At 41.8% G+C, this 20,005-nt stretch overlaps 1 protein-coding gene across 1 annotated transcript in view; it reads right to left on the bottom strand.

Annotated features, from left to right (window-relative positions):
- The window catches only part of TFDP2 (transcription factor Dp-2), a 34,281-nt gene that overhangs the window by 3,262 nt on the left and 11,014 nt on the right, over nucleotides 1–20,005 (bottom strand). The window contains exons 3-8 of the mRNA XM_054984193.1: nucleotides 17,902–17,949; nucleotides 14,336–14,498; nucleotides 11,969–12,112; nucleotides 11,566–11,634; nucleotides 11,030–11,181; nucleotides 2,566–2,732 (exon numbers count right to left, since the gene is read on the bottom strand). Of these exons, the coding sequence (XP_054840168.1) occupies nucleotides 2,566–2,732; nucleotides 11,030–11,181; nucleotides 11,566–11,634; nucleotides 11,969–12,112; nucleotides 14,336–14,498; nucleotides 17,902–17,949 (743 nt within the window). The remainder of the gene's footprint in view (nucleotides 1–2,565; nucleotides 2,733–11,029; nucleotides 11,182–11,565; nucleotides 11,635–11,968; nucleotides 12,113–14,335; nucleotides 14,499–17,901; nucleotides 17,950–20,005) is intronic.

Here is a 20,005-nt window from a genome sequence, read left to right as displayed (position 1 = left end):
TTGCAGCTACATTTGCTGGCTTTCTATTCCTTCCCTCATTTCCCTATGATTAAAAATATCGGCTGTGTTTCTCAAGTCAAGCATGGCTTTAGAGTCTGAGTTACAGAGCTGCAGTGAGCAAGAACAATGTATCAGTGAAGTTCAGTAGTCAAAACCTCCCCATTTTAACATGTCCTAGTTTAGCAAGGAAAAGACCCTTTTGAGGATAGAATTACATCACAGACCCAGTAAATTTAAACTGTAAGAAATTTAATCTGTAAGAACAGCGCAAAGGATCATTTACATAGGTTAGTAAGGAAGTGAATGAGATGAATTAAGTTGATATGCCTTCATTATTTGCTCAGATTTTCAAGAAATTGTTCTAAAAACAAGACACATAGGAAACAAGGTCCATATATATTACAAAGAATGAACTTCGTGGTTTGGTTAACCCTTTCTAGAGTTGCCATATTCATTGTATGAAATTAATACAACACAGTCACATTCATATAAGTGACTGTTCAGCATCTGAGATCTCAAAAGTTTATTCAATATATCTGGAGAGTATGTGGCTTATTGTACTTTATGTATTGATATCCTTGAATCTAAGGAGCCTCATTAAAGTTGTTCTACTTATAGAACTTCTGTGTAAACCATCACTATATCAACTGCCTTTCAGTCACAACTGTTTGGCACTGACAGCAAAGTAAATATTGTCAAGTTCGCAGAGCAAACCAATTTGGGACACCAAAACGGCCACCTGATACTAGAATTCCTGGTTAGCAATTATCAAAATAGAAAGTTGATTTACAAATTTGTAAATCCTAAACATACCTGCACTTTATCAAGCCATGAATCAGGACCAATATTATTTATGAACAGTTGTTGTTAAAGAGGCACATACAACCACTATGTTAAATTTTTTGTAAATTCTTATTTTTACATTTTCATTACATTTTCATTATAGCACAAATCCACCAAAGAAAGAATGGATTATACCAACCATAGGAATCTGGTTCCTATTCTCTTCTTGAAAGTTTTACAACGCATGTTTAAATGACCTACATTGTTTGCACAGGCCTCTGACTTCAATAGTCAGGCAGATTAGCCACAACCATGCTATAGTTATGTTATAATTATGAGAACATATAAGGGTCTTTGAACTATTAGGTTTGTTCTTTGATACACGGCATTAGAAAAAATTACCTGCCCAAGCCTCTCCAAACACTGGCTGTCCTAAAATTTGTGTCTGTTTCTTTAAAAGTATTTGCTTTTATATTTAATTTGATGTACAGTAAGGTTCTTTGGGTTCATCCATGGGGGAGGAGGCATATGAATAAATATACCCACTGTGGGAAGGGCAATTTCTGGGATGAACTTAGCCCTCACATCACTCCCTTAGAGCCAAACTAAACTTTACTTTTTTCATGAGTTTGCCATAGAGCCAACTCATGTTCCCTGCAGCTGCACAGCAGCTGTGGGGAATGACTTCTTAAAAGGGTGGGGAGCCCAAAAAGGCTCACAATACCTCTTCAGGAAGGAAGGGGAAGGACTCCACTCCTGTGTCCCCCCCCCCCGATGTTTTCCCACATACAAAAACAGTTCATGGGCGGGGGGGGGGGGAGTTATTTTCCTGTTTTCATCTTAGCACAAATACTCCATGTTGAACAGTGAAAATGGGAAAATAACTCCCCTCCAGCGCTGTTTTTGTGTGGGAATACAGCTGGGGGGAGGACAAAAGAGCAGAGTCCTCCCCCCCACCCCCATGGCAGCATTCTGAGCAGCTGCTGTGTAACACAAGTTGGCTCTGTGACAAAATCGTGAAAAAAGTAATGTCTAGTTTGGCTCTCAACTTTATCACAGAACAGGATGGACTGAGGACTTTTGTAAGGTGCTAACAGCGGAGCAGGTATGGAAGTCCCTAACTGTAGCTTCAGGACAGAGGATATCAAAAAGAGATTTTTGGTAGAAACTAGCAACCCATTTTATTCTTAAATGTCATGGATGACATTCTATTTCCTCCTTGGCATTCTTAAGCAGCTTTGTTGTTGTTGTTGTTGTTTTTAGTGTGAGGCAAGCTAATTAAGTTCAGTAGGCACAGGCTAAACATGCTTGCACTTGTGTTAGCTAAATGAAGTCAGGTAATATCAGGATAAACTTACTGCGGCCAAATGAGGGAGGAGCACCTCTGCCATTGGCTCTCTCCCACAAGTCTATTCTCTGGCCCTTTCCCCACCCCCTCACCCAACTATTACTGAACTTTCATCACTACCCCTTATGAACTTTATTGTCAGGATCCTTTCTGGGTTCTCATGCTAAAATCTGCAATGTCTCTCTGTACAGTACTCTTTAAACATTTAAACAAAGCCTTGGCAGCAAGGATTAACAGTTGCCCACTACGGTATGCCTGTACTGACATCTAGGTACACTAGAAAGTTAATTTTAAAGCTACCTTTAGGCAAGAAATCCTGCTGACTTTCATAAATCACTCAAAACTGTTTTATCTTCTTGAGACCTGAGATCATTAGAAAATACTTCACTAAGGTGAGGCTTAGCAACAATATGTTAAAGCCACAATTATCTTACCTGTGACGTAGCTTTCTAAAGCTTTTGGCACCAGTGATTTAGCAGTTCTTAGGTCTTCTGATGAGCATTTGCCTGCCTCTAAACCAAATGACATTCCCATTCGCTTCAAAACCTCAGCAGCATCATGGATTTCAAAGGTATTATCAAAATTAAAGAGGTATTCAAATCTGCAGAAAGAAAAAAAAATCAAAGTGAGACTATTTCCTATAGAAGCCCAGCTGCATTTTTAAAATTATAATGTTAACAAGTGTCCAAATTCAATTACACACAGGAGATTACTTCATGAGAAAGATATATTTAAAACATAGCTTGGTTCAGCAAGAGCTTTGATTGCATTTGTACAACTGGCACCTCAGCAGGGTTCAAATTATTACATTTCCCAATTAAAACACTTTTTCCATGGAAGGCAATAGGAGTCCATAAACTTCTCCCTCATTAAACAGATTCAAACATGAGGAAAATCTTGCTTAATCCAGAACCTTTCCTTGTACTAAGCCCAAAGGCTTATAAAGGTCATCTGCAAGCCCTGTCACAAAAACAAAGTTTGTTTTTCTTCTGCCCTTTTTTTCCACGTAAGTGTACATCCAAACACGTTCCATATACATCATCCTTACTTCATTCTGGTTTATAGTATATAAAAATATCTTTTAGAATGTATCTCCCAGTACTGCACTTTTTGGGGAGGCAAAAGGCATAAATAAGTAGCTCTGTAACTTTTTCCCTCTCAGGACATTGTTTACTAATGTATAAGTGATGCTGTTCTCAAAGTACTGTCACTTACTGTTCCAAAGAAGTATGTTACATACTGGGGTGACCCAGAGATTTTCTTTCCAGAACATTCTGATCCAAAGAAGTATTTTTATATACTCTGAGATAACACCCTCTGCTCTTATTCATAGAAAGATGACCTGATAACGGTATACAGATAAGTTCTATTTGAATGTAAATTTTGGTTGGATATGGTTAGCCAAATCTTCTTTTGTTTTGCAAAGTACCTATTTTGCACACATGGGTCACCTGCAAACTCAGATATTTCGCAGAAAGAAGATAGACATGCTTTCTTCTTCAAGAATAATGCTTCCCCCGACTTTTCAAGACACTATGCTAGAGTGAGAGTCTCTCTCAGGGCTTTTTTTCAGCCGGAACATGATGGAACAACGTTCCGGCACCTCAACATGTCTACTGGCCCTGCCCCCTGATCTCCAGACATTTCCCCTTCCATTGCTGGAAAGAGCCGGCACCAGATGTTCGCAAGCAGCCAGCTGGCTCCTGTCAAACTCCCTCCGCATAGCCAGCCGATGCGAGCAGGAGGAGGGGGTCCCTCCTCCCCCTCCCATGGCTGGAAAGAGCCGGCGCTGGGTGTTTGCTTTCAAACAGCCACCTCTCAGCTGGTACAAGGGGTAGGAAGGGGTCCCTTGCAAACACCCCACATGGCTGGCCGCTCTTTCCTGCTGATGCCAGCGGGAGGAGGAGTCTCCTTCACTGGTCAGCTGAAGCCAGCCGTGGGGTTGCTGGAGCATTAGTAAGAGAGTACTGGATAACATTTGAAGAAAACAGTAAGAGAGAGAGGGAAAAGGTGCTACCAGCTACAGATTCTTCTTCTGTTTTCCTCAGCAATTCTGATCAGCAAGAGTACAATTGCAAGGAAGAATCAGAAAGTGGTGTACAGGAATGAACTTAAGTTTATTTTAACAGGTTATTGTTTCAGTATCACTAATAAGGTTGCAAAACTGCCCAGGAGCTAAACTTTGGCCTTCTTAATACTGTTCATTATAAGAATTGCTTTAAATCTCAGTAAGGAAAATGATGGGCACAATAAAGCAGCCCAAGGGGCATTTCCAATTGGAGAAACAGCTTGGGTGAGAAAAATTACATTTTCTCTTCTGAGGTTTTGTGGCTGCTTCTGCAGCTCAGTTTCACATCTGAGGAGTGAAACACCGAATGGCAATACACTTCCCTTGTAAACTGAGCAAGGATATACCTTATGAGGAAACACAGATATCACAATACTTTGTTTTCCTAGTAAGCCAAATGTGGAGTGGGGAGAATCTGTGGGTGGGACACAAAAACTGCCACCACCATGACAGCAGCTCCAAGTGTGCTGCGAACACTTCCCTTTCCTCCATTAGCCCAAGCTAAACTGCAGACATCACATTATAAGTAAGCAAGGAGCGATTTCAGCTCCTCCCACTGCCTGGAGCCACCACCCCTTTTTCCCCTTTCTCTGCCAAGCTGCACTGTAATGCTACAACACAATACGCACACAAGACAAGGAAAAAAGATCTTTAAAGGGCTACCCAGCCTCACCCTACCCCCGCTCACCATATCGGCGGCAGGTGGAACCAAACTTGGCCTCCTCCAGGGCTTACAACCTCCAGGTGGGGTCTGGAGATCTCCTGGAATTATAACTGATCTCCAAACAACACAGATCAGATCCTCTAGAGAAAAGAGCTGCTTTGGAGAGTGGACTGTATGGCGTTATAACCTGCTAAACTCCTTCCCCTCCCCTCCCCAAATGCCATGATCACCAGACTCCACCCCTGAATCTCCAGGACTTTCCGAACCCAGAGTTGGCAAACCTAGCCTCCTTCCTGTAGCCTTTAATGAAAATGATTGGGAGATCACAGTTCTATCATGGCTCATCTAGTTATTTCCTTTGACCACTGTTAGATTTGTCTCTTCATCTTTAAAAAGTGGCACACCTCTCCAATTGCCTTGCATTTAGTAAGAAAGGGTTGGCATAGCCTCCTACTATGTTATTTCAGAACAGTGCACTCATGCTGAACTCCAGGTTATAGGGTTGCCAGCAGGGGTGGCGCCAGGGTTTCTGGTGCCTGCAGCTGCCCCTATGTGCGCATGCACATAGTGTGCATGGGGCCCCCCTGGACTGTGTGACGTCACCGCGTGATGACATCATCATGCAGCAAAGCTGGCCCCATTGGCCGGTGGGTGGCTGGGACGGCACACGGAGGCTGCCCGCGCTCTGCACGCCACCCCAGACACCTGCCATGCTTGGCCCGCAGCTGCTGCACCCGGCCAGGGGTGTGTGACAGCGCGGGGCTGGCAGGCTGCAGCAGCTGCGGGCCAGGCACATCAGCTCCGTGGCATGCGCCTCCGCCCCTGGCACCCCCTCTGGAGCCCCAGCGCCCATGGCACCTGCCTCACTGCCTCAATGGTGGCGCCGGCCCTGGCTGCCAGGTCCCCCAGGGTTCAAAGCAGGGCACAGGGAGACTGGGGGGGGGCATGATGGGAGCACCTACTTTGTGTTCAAGCTCTGAAATGCTTCTACATTGCAGTGGGAATGATGTCATTCCTGGCACAATGCAGAAGCATTAGGGGCTCCCTTTCAAGGCGCTTTAAATAGAAACCCAGGGCTGGCTTCAGCTGACTGACGGGGGAGCCCCCTCCTCTTCTGGTCAGCTGAAGCAAGCTGCAAGGCAAACTTCCCGCTCCACTGCTTATTTCACCTTATGGGAGGGGGAGGAAGGAATCTCCTTGTCCCCCTCACCAGATGGGAGGGGGAAGAGGGAACTCCCTCGTACCCCCCCCCATCGGGTGAAACAAGCAGTAGGGCAGGAAGTTTGTCCATGTGCTCCAAATTTACGGAGCATACCGAACGGGGTTTGATGTCTCAGCCCCTGCCTGGCAAGGGAGGCTAGAAGGGATGCCGTGGAGGCGGCGGCTTGTGCCCACCCTCTGAGGCTACAGGCCACGGCTCACCTCATCTCACACTGGCTCCTCCCTGGGCAGCAGGTAAAGGCTCCCGTACGAGGGGAAGAGGGCTGCCAGGCATGGCAAAAGGGCTCTCTTACATTCACCTTGGAGTTTGGGAAATTCCTGGAGATTTGGGGGTAGAGTCTAGGGAGGACAGGTTTAGGGGAGGGGATGGGAGGGAATAGAGTGGGGTATAATGCCATAGAGCCCAACCTCCAAAGCAGCCATTTTCTCTGGGGGAAGCTGACCCCTGTCTCCTGGAGGTCAGTTGGAATTCCAGGATATCTCCAGCCACTACCTAGGGACTGGCATTTCCCTTTTGAGAGTTCCACCACCTCTTTTCCCAGAAAAAAAACCCTGGTGTCTCTGCTGGTTGGTTTATTTTATTTTTAACTAGAAAGCTAAAACTATTTAATGGTAACTGTAGACAGGTTTTGTTTAGGTATTTCATTTCTTGTCGTGAAACTTAGTGGACTGATCAGTTAGACAACGGTTGTTGAAACCTGTAAACGAATACTGGATGTGCATGGTTAAATGAGACATTTACAGTTAATCTGTATCCATGATATTTCCATTTTGTGGGCATTGTACAAATGCCAAGCAGTAAAGACTGAGTCTATACGATGCTGGTATATAACTTTTACACATTTTACTGTAAGTTGGGTTTTCAAAATTGTGTGTACTGTACCACTGATAAAGACAGCATGTCAAACTACATCTGGAATTCTGTTTTATGCTTGACAACACAATTATTTTTGTATTTTATAACTACTGACACTTTCTGTGTACTCATTAAAGGATATTTATTTTGTTAAGACTGTACTTTTTGTGGCTCTTTTTTGTAGCTGCTACAGGCTCTGTCACCTCCTGCCAGCTGCTTGTCAGACTGGCACAAGCAGGGTCTTATGGTGAAGCAAGTGCCCTTTCCAGAACCACCACTGGGCCTGGCTTAGACTCTGTGGGACTGTGCCTTTGGTCCTTCTTTGGCCTAGTAAATGAGGTTGAGTGGCACCAGGACAGACTGCTAGGGCCTTACAAATGGCCAGAAAAGTTGCTTCAAGATGTGCAGTGGTGGCACGAGTGAACAAGAATACACACTTGTTTGGCACGGCCCCAACATATTTCTACAGCTTGTTGCAGCCAGGTGGTGGTGGCGTGAGTGTGCGTAACTGTAACAATTTCAGAATTTATGTTATTGTTATCTGTATACTGTGTACATACAAAGGTTTTGTTAAGGGATAGCAGGAGGCTTTCAAAGTGTTAAAATGTATTTTCAGTTGGGGAAGCAAATGATTGACGCTAAGGGGAAGTTAAAAAGTCTCTAAAGAACTTTCAAGGTAAGAATAGGTTTTCAATTAGGAGAAATGCTTTGAGGGGGCTCCTAAAAGCTGGAATTCCAGAACTAATCCGGCTTGCCCACCTCAGCAGCTGATTGGATGAGACCTCTCTCAGCAGCTATACAATGAGCTGCTGAGAGAAGCAGAGGGAAGGGATAGCAGAGATGCAGCTGGAAGGTAGCAGATCTTCCAGAAGAAGAAAGCTTCCAAGAGCTGAATGGGTGAGATGCTGAAGGCAAGAAGGATGTGCCATTAAAGAGAGGACAAGAAAAAGAGCACAGGTAGCCTAGGAAGAGACTAGAAGATCTGTGGTTCCATCTGTTTGAAGAGATGGGAAGAATGCCTAGCGTGGCCAACTCTGGCCAGCACGTTCCTAGAGATTTAGAGGTGGTGTGTGTGGAGAGGAGAATTGGGGGGTGGATTTTACCTAAAATCTATGGCATGCCATAGAGTCTGACCTTCAAAGCTGCATTTTTCTCCAGGGGATCTGATCTCTGTCATCCGGAGATCAGTTGTAATTCTGTGAAAACTACAAGTCACACCTGGATATTGGTAACCTTGATGCCCAAGCAGAACCAGAGGGAAGACTGCAACGAAGCCTGAGGCAATCCTCCGCCAGCATCAACAGAACCTGCCAGGGCAAGCAAGATATTGTCTATCAATAAGCCTATGAAGTACCATCTGGAGACAGAGCAGAGAGCCTTTTTGTTTTAATAGGAAAAGTAACTATTAGAGTAACAGTCTTTTACTGAAGGGCAGAGTGGCATATACATTTGATTTGCCATTTTTAAAAATTCTGTTGGGAGACTTTTTGTTTTTAGGGGACCTGGACTGACAACTGGGGGGGGGGGGGGGTTGCAAGCCTTTGGGTCTTATCAGGTTGTCATGAGTAACACTCAGAATTCCAAATACAGCTGTATTACCATTATATTTGAACTGCAGACTGCAACTTCCAGTTTAGGATTTGAGGGTACTCCCAAAATGAGTAGCAGTGACACAGTGAAGATATCATATCTGAAAACAGTGCGCCACGTGTGGGAGTTCTGCTTGCAAGGCATTTGCCTGTAAGCCGGCACAACAAGTGTGCTTGCACTACAGAAAGTTTACCTCACCACAGAGTTATATTCTTGGAACAGAATTAGCCCAGATGCACACAGAAATTACTAATGTTAGATGTTTTCTTTTCAAATGTATGAGTTTATATGATGATTTCATAATATGCAGGTTTAAAACATAGTTTTTGATGTTTCAAATTGAAAATAAAAACTACAGTTTTATAAAGAAACAGAACTGGTATAAGTTGTTCATAGATATCTGGCTGCCTTTTTTAAACCACTGTACTCAAAAACATGGGCCCATATATTTTGTTTTCAATGTTTGACAAAGAAAAAGGCTTTCTCCTCCCTTACATCAGATCCAAATAATCTTTCTATTTTAAAAGTTCTTATGTTAAGAGACTGTCTTGTGATATAATTTGTAATTACTAATATTTTAAAATTTATATATCAAGTAGGGGCAACTAGTCCAGCACTGTTCTATTTTCCCAGGCTTGCTTGTGCATGCATTCTCAATTCTTCAGTCTAATATTCCTTTCTGAATTTCCTTAAATGTTTTTCATCAGTTATGTCACAGTAAGAATAGAATCCATTGATTTTAGACTACTAGAAGTTGTAGAAAAAAATAGAGGGGTCAAGTTACAACCTAAAATGTAAAATATATTCCAAGAAGGTATTTATTAAGGATGTGCACAAAATATAGGTTAAAAATAAAAACATAAGGCCTGAATGGCTGGCTACATGCATATGTTAAAAACTGCTAAAACATTCTCCATACACAGATGATGCTACAGTTCAATGAACAACTCAAAGACAGACCATACGTGTCTGCAGACTGATGAAACATGCCCAAATACACTGGAAACCAAGCCTCAGAATACAATACAAAATGAAGAGCATTGTGTGAGTGCAGTCCTGGTCTGCAGTAACATTTGTATAATACCATACGATACAAGAGATAAAGCATCGGGAGCATTTCTATATTGGTTTCTGAATGTGTGGGTGTGTTTGATTATAAATATTGTACAATTGACCACTGAGGAAGGCCTTAGGGCCGAAACGCGTATGGTCTGTCTTTGTGTTGGTCACTGAACTGTATCATCATCTGTATATGGAGAACGTTTTAGCAATTTTGAACATCTGCATGTAACCTGCCATTCAGGCCTTATGTTTTTAACTACACCAGTTTGGTGTAGTGGTTAATAGTGCCAGGACTCTAATCTGAAGAACCAGGTTTGATTCCCCACTCCTCCACTTGAAGCCAGCTGGGTGACCTTGGGTCAGTCACAGCTTCCCAGAGCTCTCTCAGCCCCATCCACCTCACAGGGTGTTTGTTGTGAGGATAATAATAAAATACATTGTAAACCGCTCTGAGTGGGTGTTAAGTTGCCCTGAAAGACAGTATATAAATCGAATGTTAAATCGAATATTTAACCTATGCTTTGTGCACATCCATCATAAATACCTTCTTGGAATATATTTTACATCTTAGGTTGTAACTTGACACCTCTATTTTTTCCCCCCGTATGTTTTGGTTGAATTTGAGGGGGCTTTCCCCCCTACTCCTATTTCTTCTTTGTTGAAATGATACAACTAGAAGTTGTATCCTTTCAAATCTGTTAAATGGGCACCTGCTATCAGCTCAATTATTGCTGTACAAGCATTCCAATTTCTGCCAAGATGTGAGCATCTCCCGATTTCTCTGTGAACTTTCCAATTGCCAGTCAGATGCACGCAAAATCTACCAAGCATCATCAACAAGTCACTGAATTTAGAACTTGCTTCTGCTTGTTATCCTAAGTACATGTTTTGCAATGACTAGATCATATGTCACAAAGATATGTTTCTGTTGGCACTCTTTGCTATTTTCAAGATTCTTTTCAGAGTTTCTGCTGCAACCTGTAGCAATGTTAGCAATTCATTAGTCAGTGGGAAATGTTATTTTCTGTTGGGGAACTTGATCTACCAAAATTTTGGAATTCCAAGATGACCACATGGTTGCTTGTTAGAATGGCAGTTTTGGAAATGCCATAATTTTTAAAAAGATAGTTAAATACTCTATCTTATGATGTAATTAGATTGGCATGGGTTCTATAACTATTTGAATGAGTACGTGATGAGACAAAGTAAAGACTAAATGTGAGAGCTAAGTACATTCCAAATATACCTCCACTTCTGTAATAGCTGGGCTGCAAGACAAATTTAAACTTGTACATGGCAGCGACAAGGTATCTGAAATTTGTACAATAACATTATACTAAAATTAATTAAACGGAATACTCTTTTTTGTCATGAGTTTCCTAGACTTTTTACAAAATAGACTGAATTCTTAAGTGTATGCTTCCACATCACACTCACTTGTCAGAAGAGATGCTGCAATCTATAATTGTTCTTTTGCTTGTGTTTATTATTAGAAAAGGCAGTTGTATGGTAGAATTCAAAGCTGGAGTGGTCCGATTCTGATGTTCATTTTGTTGATTTCTTTGTACCAAATTTTTGAAAGCAATTTGCTGTAAAAAGAAGTGAAGGTGATCAGATTTTAACACATGCAATGTTTCCTAGGCTGCCATCTCAGAGAGTGATAGTTTGTGCTGTGTAGTATTGGCTTTGAATTTGGCAGTTCAGCAACAATGGGTCCTTAGACTATGGAATGTCATAACTATATACAAGCTAATTTAGAAAGTGTCATTTCTCAGAGTGAAGAGAGACAACCTGAAATAGGATCTATGGTTCACTTCTATGCTTACAAGAAGCAGTCACAAACCAATACAACTTCTTGTATGTCATGCAGCAGGAGTTCAGCTGCATGTCAAAAAGGAATGACTGAGATACCAAATTTATTTTAGCAAGCAAGTCTGGGATTTTGTTTTCAAGTAAAATTCTAAAAAATCTACCTGCAGTAGAAGCTCTTGCAATTGAGCTCTCTTCTGTTTTATTCGTTCTATACGTCTCTGTTTCTCTATCTTCAGAACAGATGTGAAATAAAAGATACAAAACAATATATAGATTAAGGAGCGTCTTTTCTGTGGGAAAATTTATATCTTTTGTGAGGAAAAGAATTTTTCAGGGAAGCAAAACACAGCACAACATTCCCAGATACAAAATTCCCAGATACATTCAAATTCTATTCAAATTTGTCCCACTAGAGTTAATGCCAAGATGTGATAAATACTCTATTACATCAAAGTTGTTATTCTAAAGTGCTATTCCTTTATTATAAAGACAACAGAGTTGGAAAGATTTCAGATACTTCCCTTTTTTAAAGTAATCAGCATGTATGTTCCACTACTCCCTTACCTCCAGATTTTGACATTCTTGAGCTGAGTTTGTAGGAAGACCTATCCATCTGATTTCTTTTTTCTCCTTTGAAATTATGTTCATTGCCATTAACACATTGAGTGCATCGTAAACTCTCCGTCTAATATTCTTCTGATCATAAGCCTAAGTAAAATACAGTGCTGTTAAATATATCAACTTCATACAGATATCAAATATGGCTAAAATTTTCTTTTAGAAAAGATTCAAATCAAGGTTCCACCATATGGCATGAATGTTTTCAGTTCTCATCTAGGAAAGAGACAGCAGGGTTCCATTATTATGACTTAAGCTACAGACAAGATCATGAAATTTTTTTTTAAAACATTCACAAAAGTTAAACTAGTTAGATATGGGAGGGGGAGGGGAGCCTTCTCTTCTCTCCCCCTCCCACCTCTGTGTGAGCCTGTGCAAGGAATAAGCCTATGTCTAGATTCGTCGGATACATTCAGGGTTTCATTAACTGTGTTTTGTAAGCAAGATGTTCATTTTAGCAGAGAGCCACATGATGCTGCATCTACCAACAGTAAAAGGTGATGGATTACTTCAAGACTTCATTTTTAAAATAATAATATGGAAAACTAAAGTACGCAATCACACGTAAAGATTAAGCATGAGTCTCTTTTGCCATTAATACATATTTGGGGCTCCGTGGTATCTTTTAAGTGCTGATAAGTCACAATGGACTTATAGTGACCCCTCAAAAGGTTTCCAAGGCAAGAGATTACCCAAAGTAAATTTTCCCATTGCCTTTCTCTGCAAAGCAGCCCCAGTATTTCTTGGTCACCTCCCATCCAAATACTAACCATAGCTGATCCTGCTTAGGCTTCCAAGTTCTCTTGAGCTAGTGTGGGCTATTAAGGCTGCTATCGTTTACATACTGTACATATTTTGTATATAGCGTTCCCTACAACTGTTGGGAAGTAAAGAATCCTTGATTCTATCCAAAGCTTGAACTGACCATAGTTCATTTACTGGATGACTACCTCTAAGAATAGGATTTTCAACTTTCTTGAATATAGACTTAGACTGAAATGTTGCAAGTTGCAACATGTTACAGTCACAGATTCATTTTCTCGCCATTTTTTTAAAAAAAAAATAAAAAGCAGTATGTGAATAGACTAAATTAAAAACATGCTTTTATCCACAGATAGTAAGTAATAAGCTGAACAGGCACAATTTAGCTCATGATGCTGAATATTAAAAACTGGCATAAACTTCCTTTTCTAGCCAACTTATGCTTTCCAGCCTAACTTATGCTTGGCTCATTCTGGGAAGCTCAGAATGCTTTTGTTTCCCCCTCAACCAATCCTCTTGTCCGCTTCAGAGGAAGGCTGGCATGGATGCTTCCTCCATCTCCACAAGCATGCTCTCCTCAAGAGTAGAAGAAAGAATGTGTTTCCTAGCTTTGTTCACTCGCAGCTCAACTCAGAGTGAAAATATCCACCCCAAAATAAGAAATGGGGTGAGGAAGAAAAGTCTAGACATCAATAAAGGACTATAATGCAGAAGCTTTCACTGATGCTGCATTACTGCAATCATCTTTTTATATATATAATTTTATTGAATCAAAAAGGGAACAGGAGGGGAGGGGACAAGGAGGGGAGAAAAAAGAGAGAATCAGAACAAATATATAAATGTGTACTACAAGGATTATTAATATAGAATACAAAAATCATAATCTTTATAAATATTAAAATAGTGATTAGAGTAATAATTAAGCCTATTTAATAAATATCGGCAATCACCTTACTGAACTACAGGCAGCGATTGTCCTTATTGAGTCTACCATACCTTGGCAAGAATACAAAGGCAGCTTATATAAAAAGGGCTCTGGCATGCCCCCCACCTCAAATTTCAACATTATCCAGGTGTTTTTAGGCCTTTTCTGACCAGTTTTGCTGTCTCCTACTGCCTATAGCTTGGCAAAACATCATGCAATATTTCAATTAGAATTTAAGAGCCTGATCATATACACTGCCATAAGCAGAACAAACACTAGAACAACTGTGCCTGCATAACCTCATTACCATGAGGTTGCCCTGATGCCACAAACCATGCTATCATGCTAAAGCAGTATGCTTCTACAACTGTAGCAGCAATGGTCACCCCTGACATAGATAACTTACTTAACTAATTCTAAATTGTTGAACTGTTTATAGAAAACGTAGTATGAGAGCAAATACCTCTGGTCCCTTCTGCTTCCTATAAGGCTGCAACACAACTTGTCCTTGCGCCCATTGGTGAAAAGCACCACCTACTTCATTTTGATCATAAGAAAGCTGACTGCAACCTGTCAGGCAGGGACAACAATGTGGTATGAGAAAATATTTGTCTCTCTTTACTTACTGAACCTGTAGCTATGTGACTATTACAATTTGTAAACTCTGACACCAGCTCATCTGCAACTTCATTGTACGACGTTGTTCCTTTGCGCTGGACCTTTTCACATACTTTCATTGAAAAATGCCTTAGACCTTTGCCATTCTTATCTCCTTTCTTGCTTCTTTTACTGCAGAGAAGACAAAATCAGATTTACATTAACAGAGAAGATTAATAACTGACTTTTTGATCACACTGCAGCATTTGGGGGTTTTTTATTGTGGGGTGAAATGGTAAACATAAGTAACAGTAGAGCTAAACATATGATTTCAATTTCATCCCCCTGTCTCAAGGTACATATGATTTCTAATGCACTAGTTTTTCTGGAATGTTAGCTATGAATTCTACTTTCTAACTGTTTCCAGAGATGGGGCTTTTTCAGCAGGGACATTTCACCTGTGGAATACCCTTCCCCTTGCCGCTTGCCCGATGCCTACCCTACTCTTTTAGGTGCCACCTAGTTTTTTTAAAATAAGAAGTTTGATCTTTTAAAAAAATTTGTTTACAGTCTGCTTGTGGACTGAGGATTGTTTTACAAGTTCATTTTAAGATGCTAATTTTTTTGCTGTTTTTATACTCTGGCTTTTAAAAAAATAATTGCGAACCAACTCAAGCAGACTCCCTGAAGAGGTGATATATAAGTTCCTCAAAAAAATAAAAGTACAGCCCAATTATTCCACTGAATCAGATTAAGATAATATGATCCAACACACATTTATCATACAGGTTGTATGTTTTGTACTGAAGCATACCTGTTTTGTTTTTTAACTACCAGATAACCTTTGGGCTAGATGATCAGTAGATCCTATTCTCATCTAATACATTCTAAATATTACTAGCAAAATACCCATCATTGTGAAAGGCAGGGTAAAAAGCAATGCATTGAACCCTCTTCCACTGTGATCCTCCAGTAGAGGCAGAGTTGCTCAGTGTTCTCTATTTTCCAAAAGAACTCCGGATCTATTTCTAAGCCAATAGCTCTCTACATAGCTCTATCATGAAGTTAGATTTCTTAGTAATGCTGAAGTATAATAAACTGATTGAATCTAGCAACTGGGTTTTACGTGCAACGTATCTTCTATTCAGAACACCAAACGAACCTATGGCCCCAAGTATAAAGCTACACTTGAAGGAAAAATATAAACAAAATGTTCTTTGAATCTCAAAAAGATTATCTAGAGAGAAACATACCAGATAGCAGAATATCTGTACAGGTCAAGAGCTGCATTTAATAAGACTTTTTAAATTACAGCAACATGCCTTTGGATTTTGAAACAAAAAGCTACCAATTTTCAAGGCATTTTAAAATTGAATGTCAACAGAAGATTGTCTCTCCCTGCTTCAGTGAATACTGGCTTGGACTATACATGGAACATTCTTTAGCGGATTTTAAATACATGAAGAAAAAATGTCATTTAATGATAAGTAGGTCAAGAGACATATTCTGGAATTCTGGGCTTCCCAAGTGCCTACGGGTCGGATTCAGATCAGGACTGCAGCTCACAAGAGGAGGGAGCTCAGACCTATGCAACATTTTTCTGACCCACTGTGGGCTTCATATGCACTAACAGGCTACATACATGGTATGTCCCAGAAGGATGATGGATACAGAAAGTTTCCTGAAATCTCTTTGAGATTTTCCATTCAGTAAAGTTGGTGCTCCTGTTGCAGCCCTGGTCAATCTATAAAATATGGGGACGACCCAGGCTGTAGAGATGATTGCCCCAGAATGCACTATACCCACTTGCAGAGCCTAGAATGTTCCTTGGTTTATTGAGGAGCTAGAAGCGATGAAGTGGTTGGGCAGATGGTTAGAATGCAAGTGGAAGAAAACTCAAATGTGATTGAGCACAGGTGAGAGAACATAAGTGTGCCTACTCTGTGGTGCTGATGGCAGCAAAGTGAGCTCAGTTCTCCACCAACGTTGTGTCAGTGCAATGAATTCCAACTGAGTTTCTCTAGGTTGTGAAGGGGCTGTTATCCCAAGTTTCTGCAAATGCAGAAACATAGCAGCGTGTTCCCAGAAAAGGTGCAGAAAAAGGGAAGCTAAACAGCCCGCAGCTGTTTTGCAAATGGAGCTGTCTGGATTCCTGGGGAAAAGCCACCAGTGTTCAGTGAGTGGGCTGTCCCTCCAAGAGCGTGTGAAAATGGTGTTGGTCAGCATATTTACTTTATTTACTGCATCTGGTCCAAGATGCGATAGCTCAACTATTGTCAGAGGATAGCTAATGGGAGCATATGTTTCCCATTATGGAACAACTCTACTGGCTGCCAGTCCACTTGTGAATTCAATTCAAGGTGCTGGTTATATAACCTCTAAAACCCATCATGGCTTGGAGCCTATATATCTGAAGGACCATCTCCTTTCATATGCTCCTATGAGCGAGCCAACTACAAGTCTTCAGACTGCTACTACACTTAAGAGTGGTGCACCTGGCATTGACTAGAGCCCAGGCCTTTTCCACTGTGGCTCCCACTCTGAAGAATGAGCTCCCTGTAGAGATGCCCTGTTGTTGGAGATACTTAGGAAGTACTACAAGCCCTGTTTGTTTCCAGGGTTTTTGATGAGTATGAAATTGCAGACATCATAGAAAGACATGCCTTATGATTTGCAGTTTTATTTTGGTTTTAACGTGTAATATTTTAATTATCACCGTAAGCCACCTTGAGCCAAGGGGAAAGGGAGGTTAAAATATTTTAATAAATAAATTTACAGTCCCTCTGTCGTGAGTCAGCCTCAACTGGCCACCTTACCTCTTGCCCCAGAGTCCTCCTCAGAAGACGAGCAGGAACAGCCAGCAGAGGCTACTCTAGAGCCAGAGCCAGCCATGGAAGAGCCAGCAGGGTCTACTCTGGAGCCAGCCATGGAAGAGCCAGCAGGGTCTACTCTGGAGCCAGAGCCAACTGCTGCTCCAGAGGAAACTCAGCAGGAGCAGCCAGAAACCTCTGTGCAGGCTGGTGGAAACAAAGACTCCCCCAGAGCAAAAGAGAAGCCTGAGCTCCCTGGGCCAGCAGAGAAGAGGAAGCATAAAGCAAAGGCAGCTCTGTGGGAGCAGAGAAGGAGTGCTCATTTGCAGGCTCAATACCGATTGGAGCTATCAGGCAAAGAGACAACACCTGCTCCTCGTTAGGACAGTATAAGAGAGAGAAGCTGAAGTAGCCAAGTGTGGAAGCAAGTTCACTCACCACTCCTTGCAACCAGAGCCCTGTGCCTGGAAGCTCCTTGTACCTTCCCCTGCTGAATGACTTACTGGACTCTGACCTTGGCCTGCCTCCTAGACTCTCCCTGCTGCCTGCTCCTCCATCTGACGGACTCCTTGACTCTGACCCCTGGCTTGTTTGTTGGACTCCCACCTGTCTGCTCCTCTGCTGGACTGATACCTTGGCTCTGACCCTTGGCTTGCTGTGACTACTCGCCTGCCTGTTCCTCAGTGGGACTGCTGCCTCTGGCTAGGTTGCAACACGCTCTTTCTCACTGAGACTCAAGGCAAATTTGAGCAGGAGAGTAAGATTTATTACAAATCAACACAAACCTTTCTGAAAAATCTGTTTCCATAAAGTCTCGAGTCCGTTTTCTGTCCCTTTGAATATATTAAAAAAGTCAAAACATTAGAATGTATATGGTTACATGGTATTACATATTTTGTAACCCATACATGTAACACCAACATAAGAAAATTGAAGCAACTGTACCAAAATTCCATAGAATCATTAATTTGATTATTTAGAATCAGGGTAAGAATCCTTTTTCTAAAAGGCCTCTATAGCGCACCTGCAGAATTAAAACCAACTTTAGTCTATCAATTATAACTTTAAAAACCAATAAAACCCCAACAGTCAACAATGAAATACAGCTGATATCAAAAGTCTTCAACAGCCTCCTCAAAGAGACATGCAACTCTAAGAGACCAGTCACAAGGAACGAGTGTTTCATAATATTGGAGTAGCTGCAGAAAAGACCCTGTTCCTAGCAAATGCAAGACTGGCATCTGTCTGCAAAGGAATTCAGAGCAAGAGCTCACTAGCTTTCTTAAAAAGCATGTAAAGGAATACTTGGGAGAAGACTGTCCTCAAGTATTTTGTATCTAGATGTACAAGAAGTTCACCCAAGATAATTGTTGGAGTATGCAACATCTGGTGTAGAAAAGTACAAAAGCGGAGAAAAATATCCTGTAGGGAGAGCTGCAAAAGGCTATTTAGATAGAAATGCAGGGTTAACTCAGTATCTTCTTTCTAACAAGTGCCTTTCCTTGTCTGTCTCCAAATTGCTACTCTTAGAAAAATATCCTTTCACCTCAGAACAGTCTAACTCTTGCTCAGCTAGCAGGACACCTACTGTAGGTTTCTCTGTCTATCTCTTCTCTACAGTATCAGGCTTGTTAGTTTCTAAAAAACATTTCTTTACTTTTTAATCAGTTTACATGTTAAATTGCTGTGTAATTGCTCTGCCAACAATAATCCCATCAAGTCTGTTTTTTTCCTCTAACCTGGTTCAGTCACCTAGACTTTTGTCCACTATCCATGGGAACAGAAGAGTATCTGCTTTTGATACTATCAACAATATTTATACTATCAACAATATTCATCCTATGGTTGTTGTGGGTTTTCCGGGCTGTATTGCCGTGGTCTTGGCATTGTAGTTCCTGACGTTTCGCCAGCAGCTGTGGCTGGCATCTTCAGAGGTGTAGCACCAAAAGACAGAGATCTCTCAGTGTCACAGTGTGGAAAAGATGTAGGTCATTTGTATCTACTCAGGAGGGGTGGGGTTGAGCTGAGTCATCCTGTAAGAGTTTCCCAGGGTGTGGAATGCTAATGGCGGGAGGCTTCACTGTATCCTGAGGCGGTTCTTTTGCATATGGATTGGTACTTGATGTGCTAATCTTCTCTGCAGGGCTATTGTCGGGGATAGAATGTTTTGTTAGCCTGGTGTTTTTCAGAACTGGAAACCATGCTCTGTTCATTCTTAAGGTTTCTTCTTTCCTGTTGAAGTTTTGCTTATGCTTGTGAATTTCAATGGCTTCCCTGTGCAGTCTGACAAAGTAGTTGGAAGTGTTGTCCAGTATTTTGGTGTCCTGGAATAAGATACTGTGCCCTGTTTGAGTTAGGCTATGTTCAGCCACTGCTGATTTTTCAGGTTGTCCAAGTCTGCAGTGTCTTTCATGTTCTTTTATTCTTGTCTGGATGCTACGCTTTGTGGTCCCGATGTAAACTTGTCCACAGCTGCAGGGTATACGGTATACTCCTGCAGAGGTGAGGGGGTCTCTACTGTCTAGCATCCAGACAAGAATAAAAGAACATGAAAGACACTGCAGACTTGGACAACCTGAAAAATATCCAAGGTCGGAAGGCGGTGGGGACTAGGAGTTGACGGATCTCCCTGCCTCTCTCCTTCACCAGGTGATACCAACGGCCCCCCTCCTGGATGACCCGCGGCCACCGTTTGGCTCGGCGGGGATCTAAGACTCGCCCGTTACTTACTGCGGTCGCCCGTCGCAAGCTCTCCAACGAGGGGTCTTCCGTCTGGGCAGCAGCGAACCGTGGCTCCCTATTCCATCCCCGGAGTGGCTGCATCGAGGCCCCTTCTGCCCCCTCTCCCTCGTCTGGTTCCGAGGGGTCGCTCACAGACGCTCCAGCCAG

This window comes from Eublepharis macularius, chromosome 6 (genome assembly GCF_028583425.1).
Source record: "Eublepharis macularius isolate TG4126 chromosome 6, MPM_Emac_v1.0, whole genome shotgun sequence".
Lineage (NCBI taxonomy): Eukaryota > Metazoa > Chordata > Lepidosauria > Squamata > Eublepharidae > Eublepharis > Eublepharis macularius.
The sequence above is the reverse complement of the archived record's forward strand: the minus strand, read 5'-3'. Positions and strand labels throughout refer to the sequence as shown.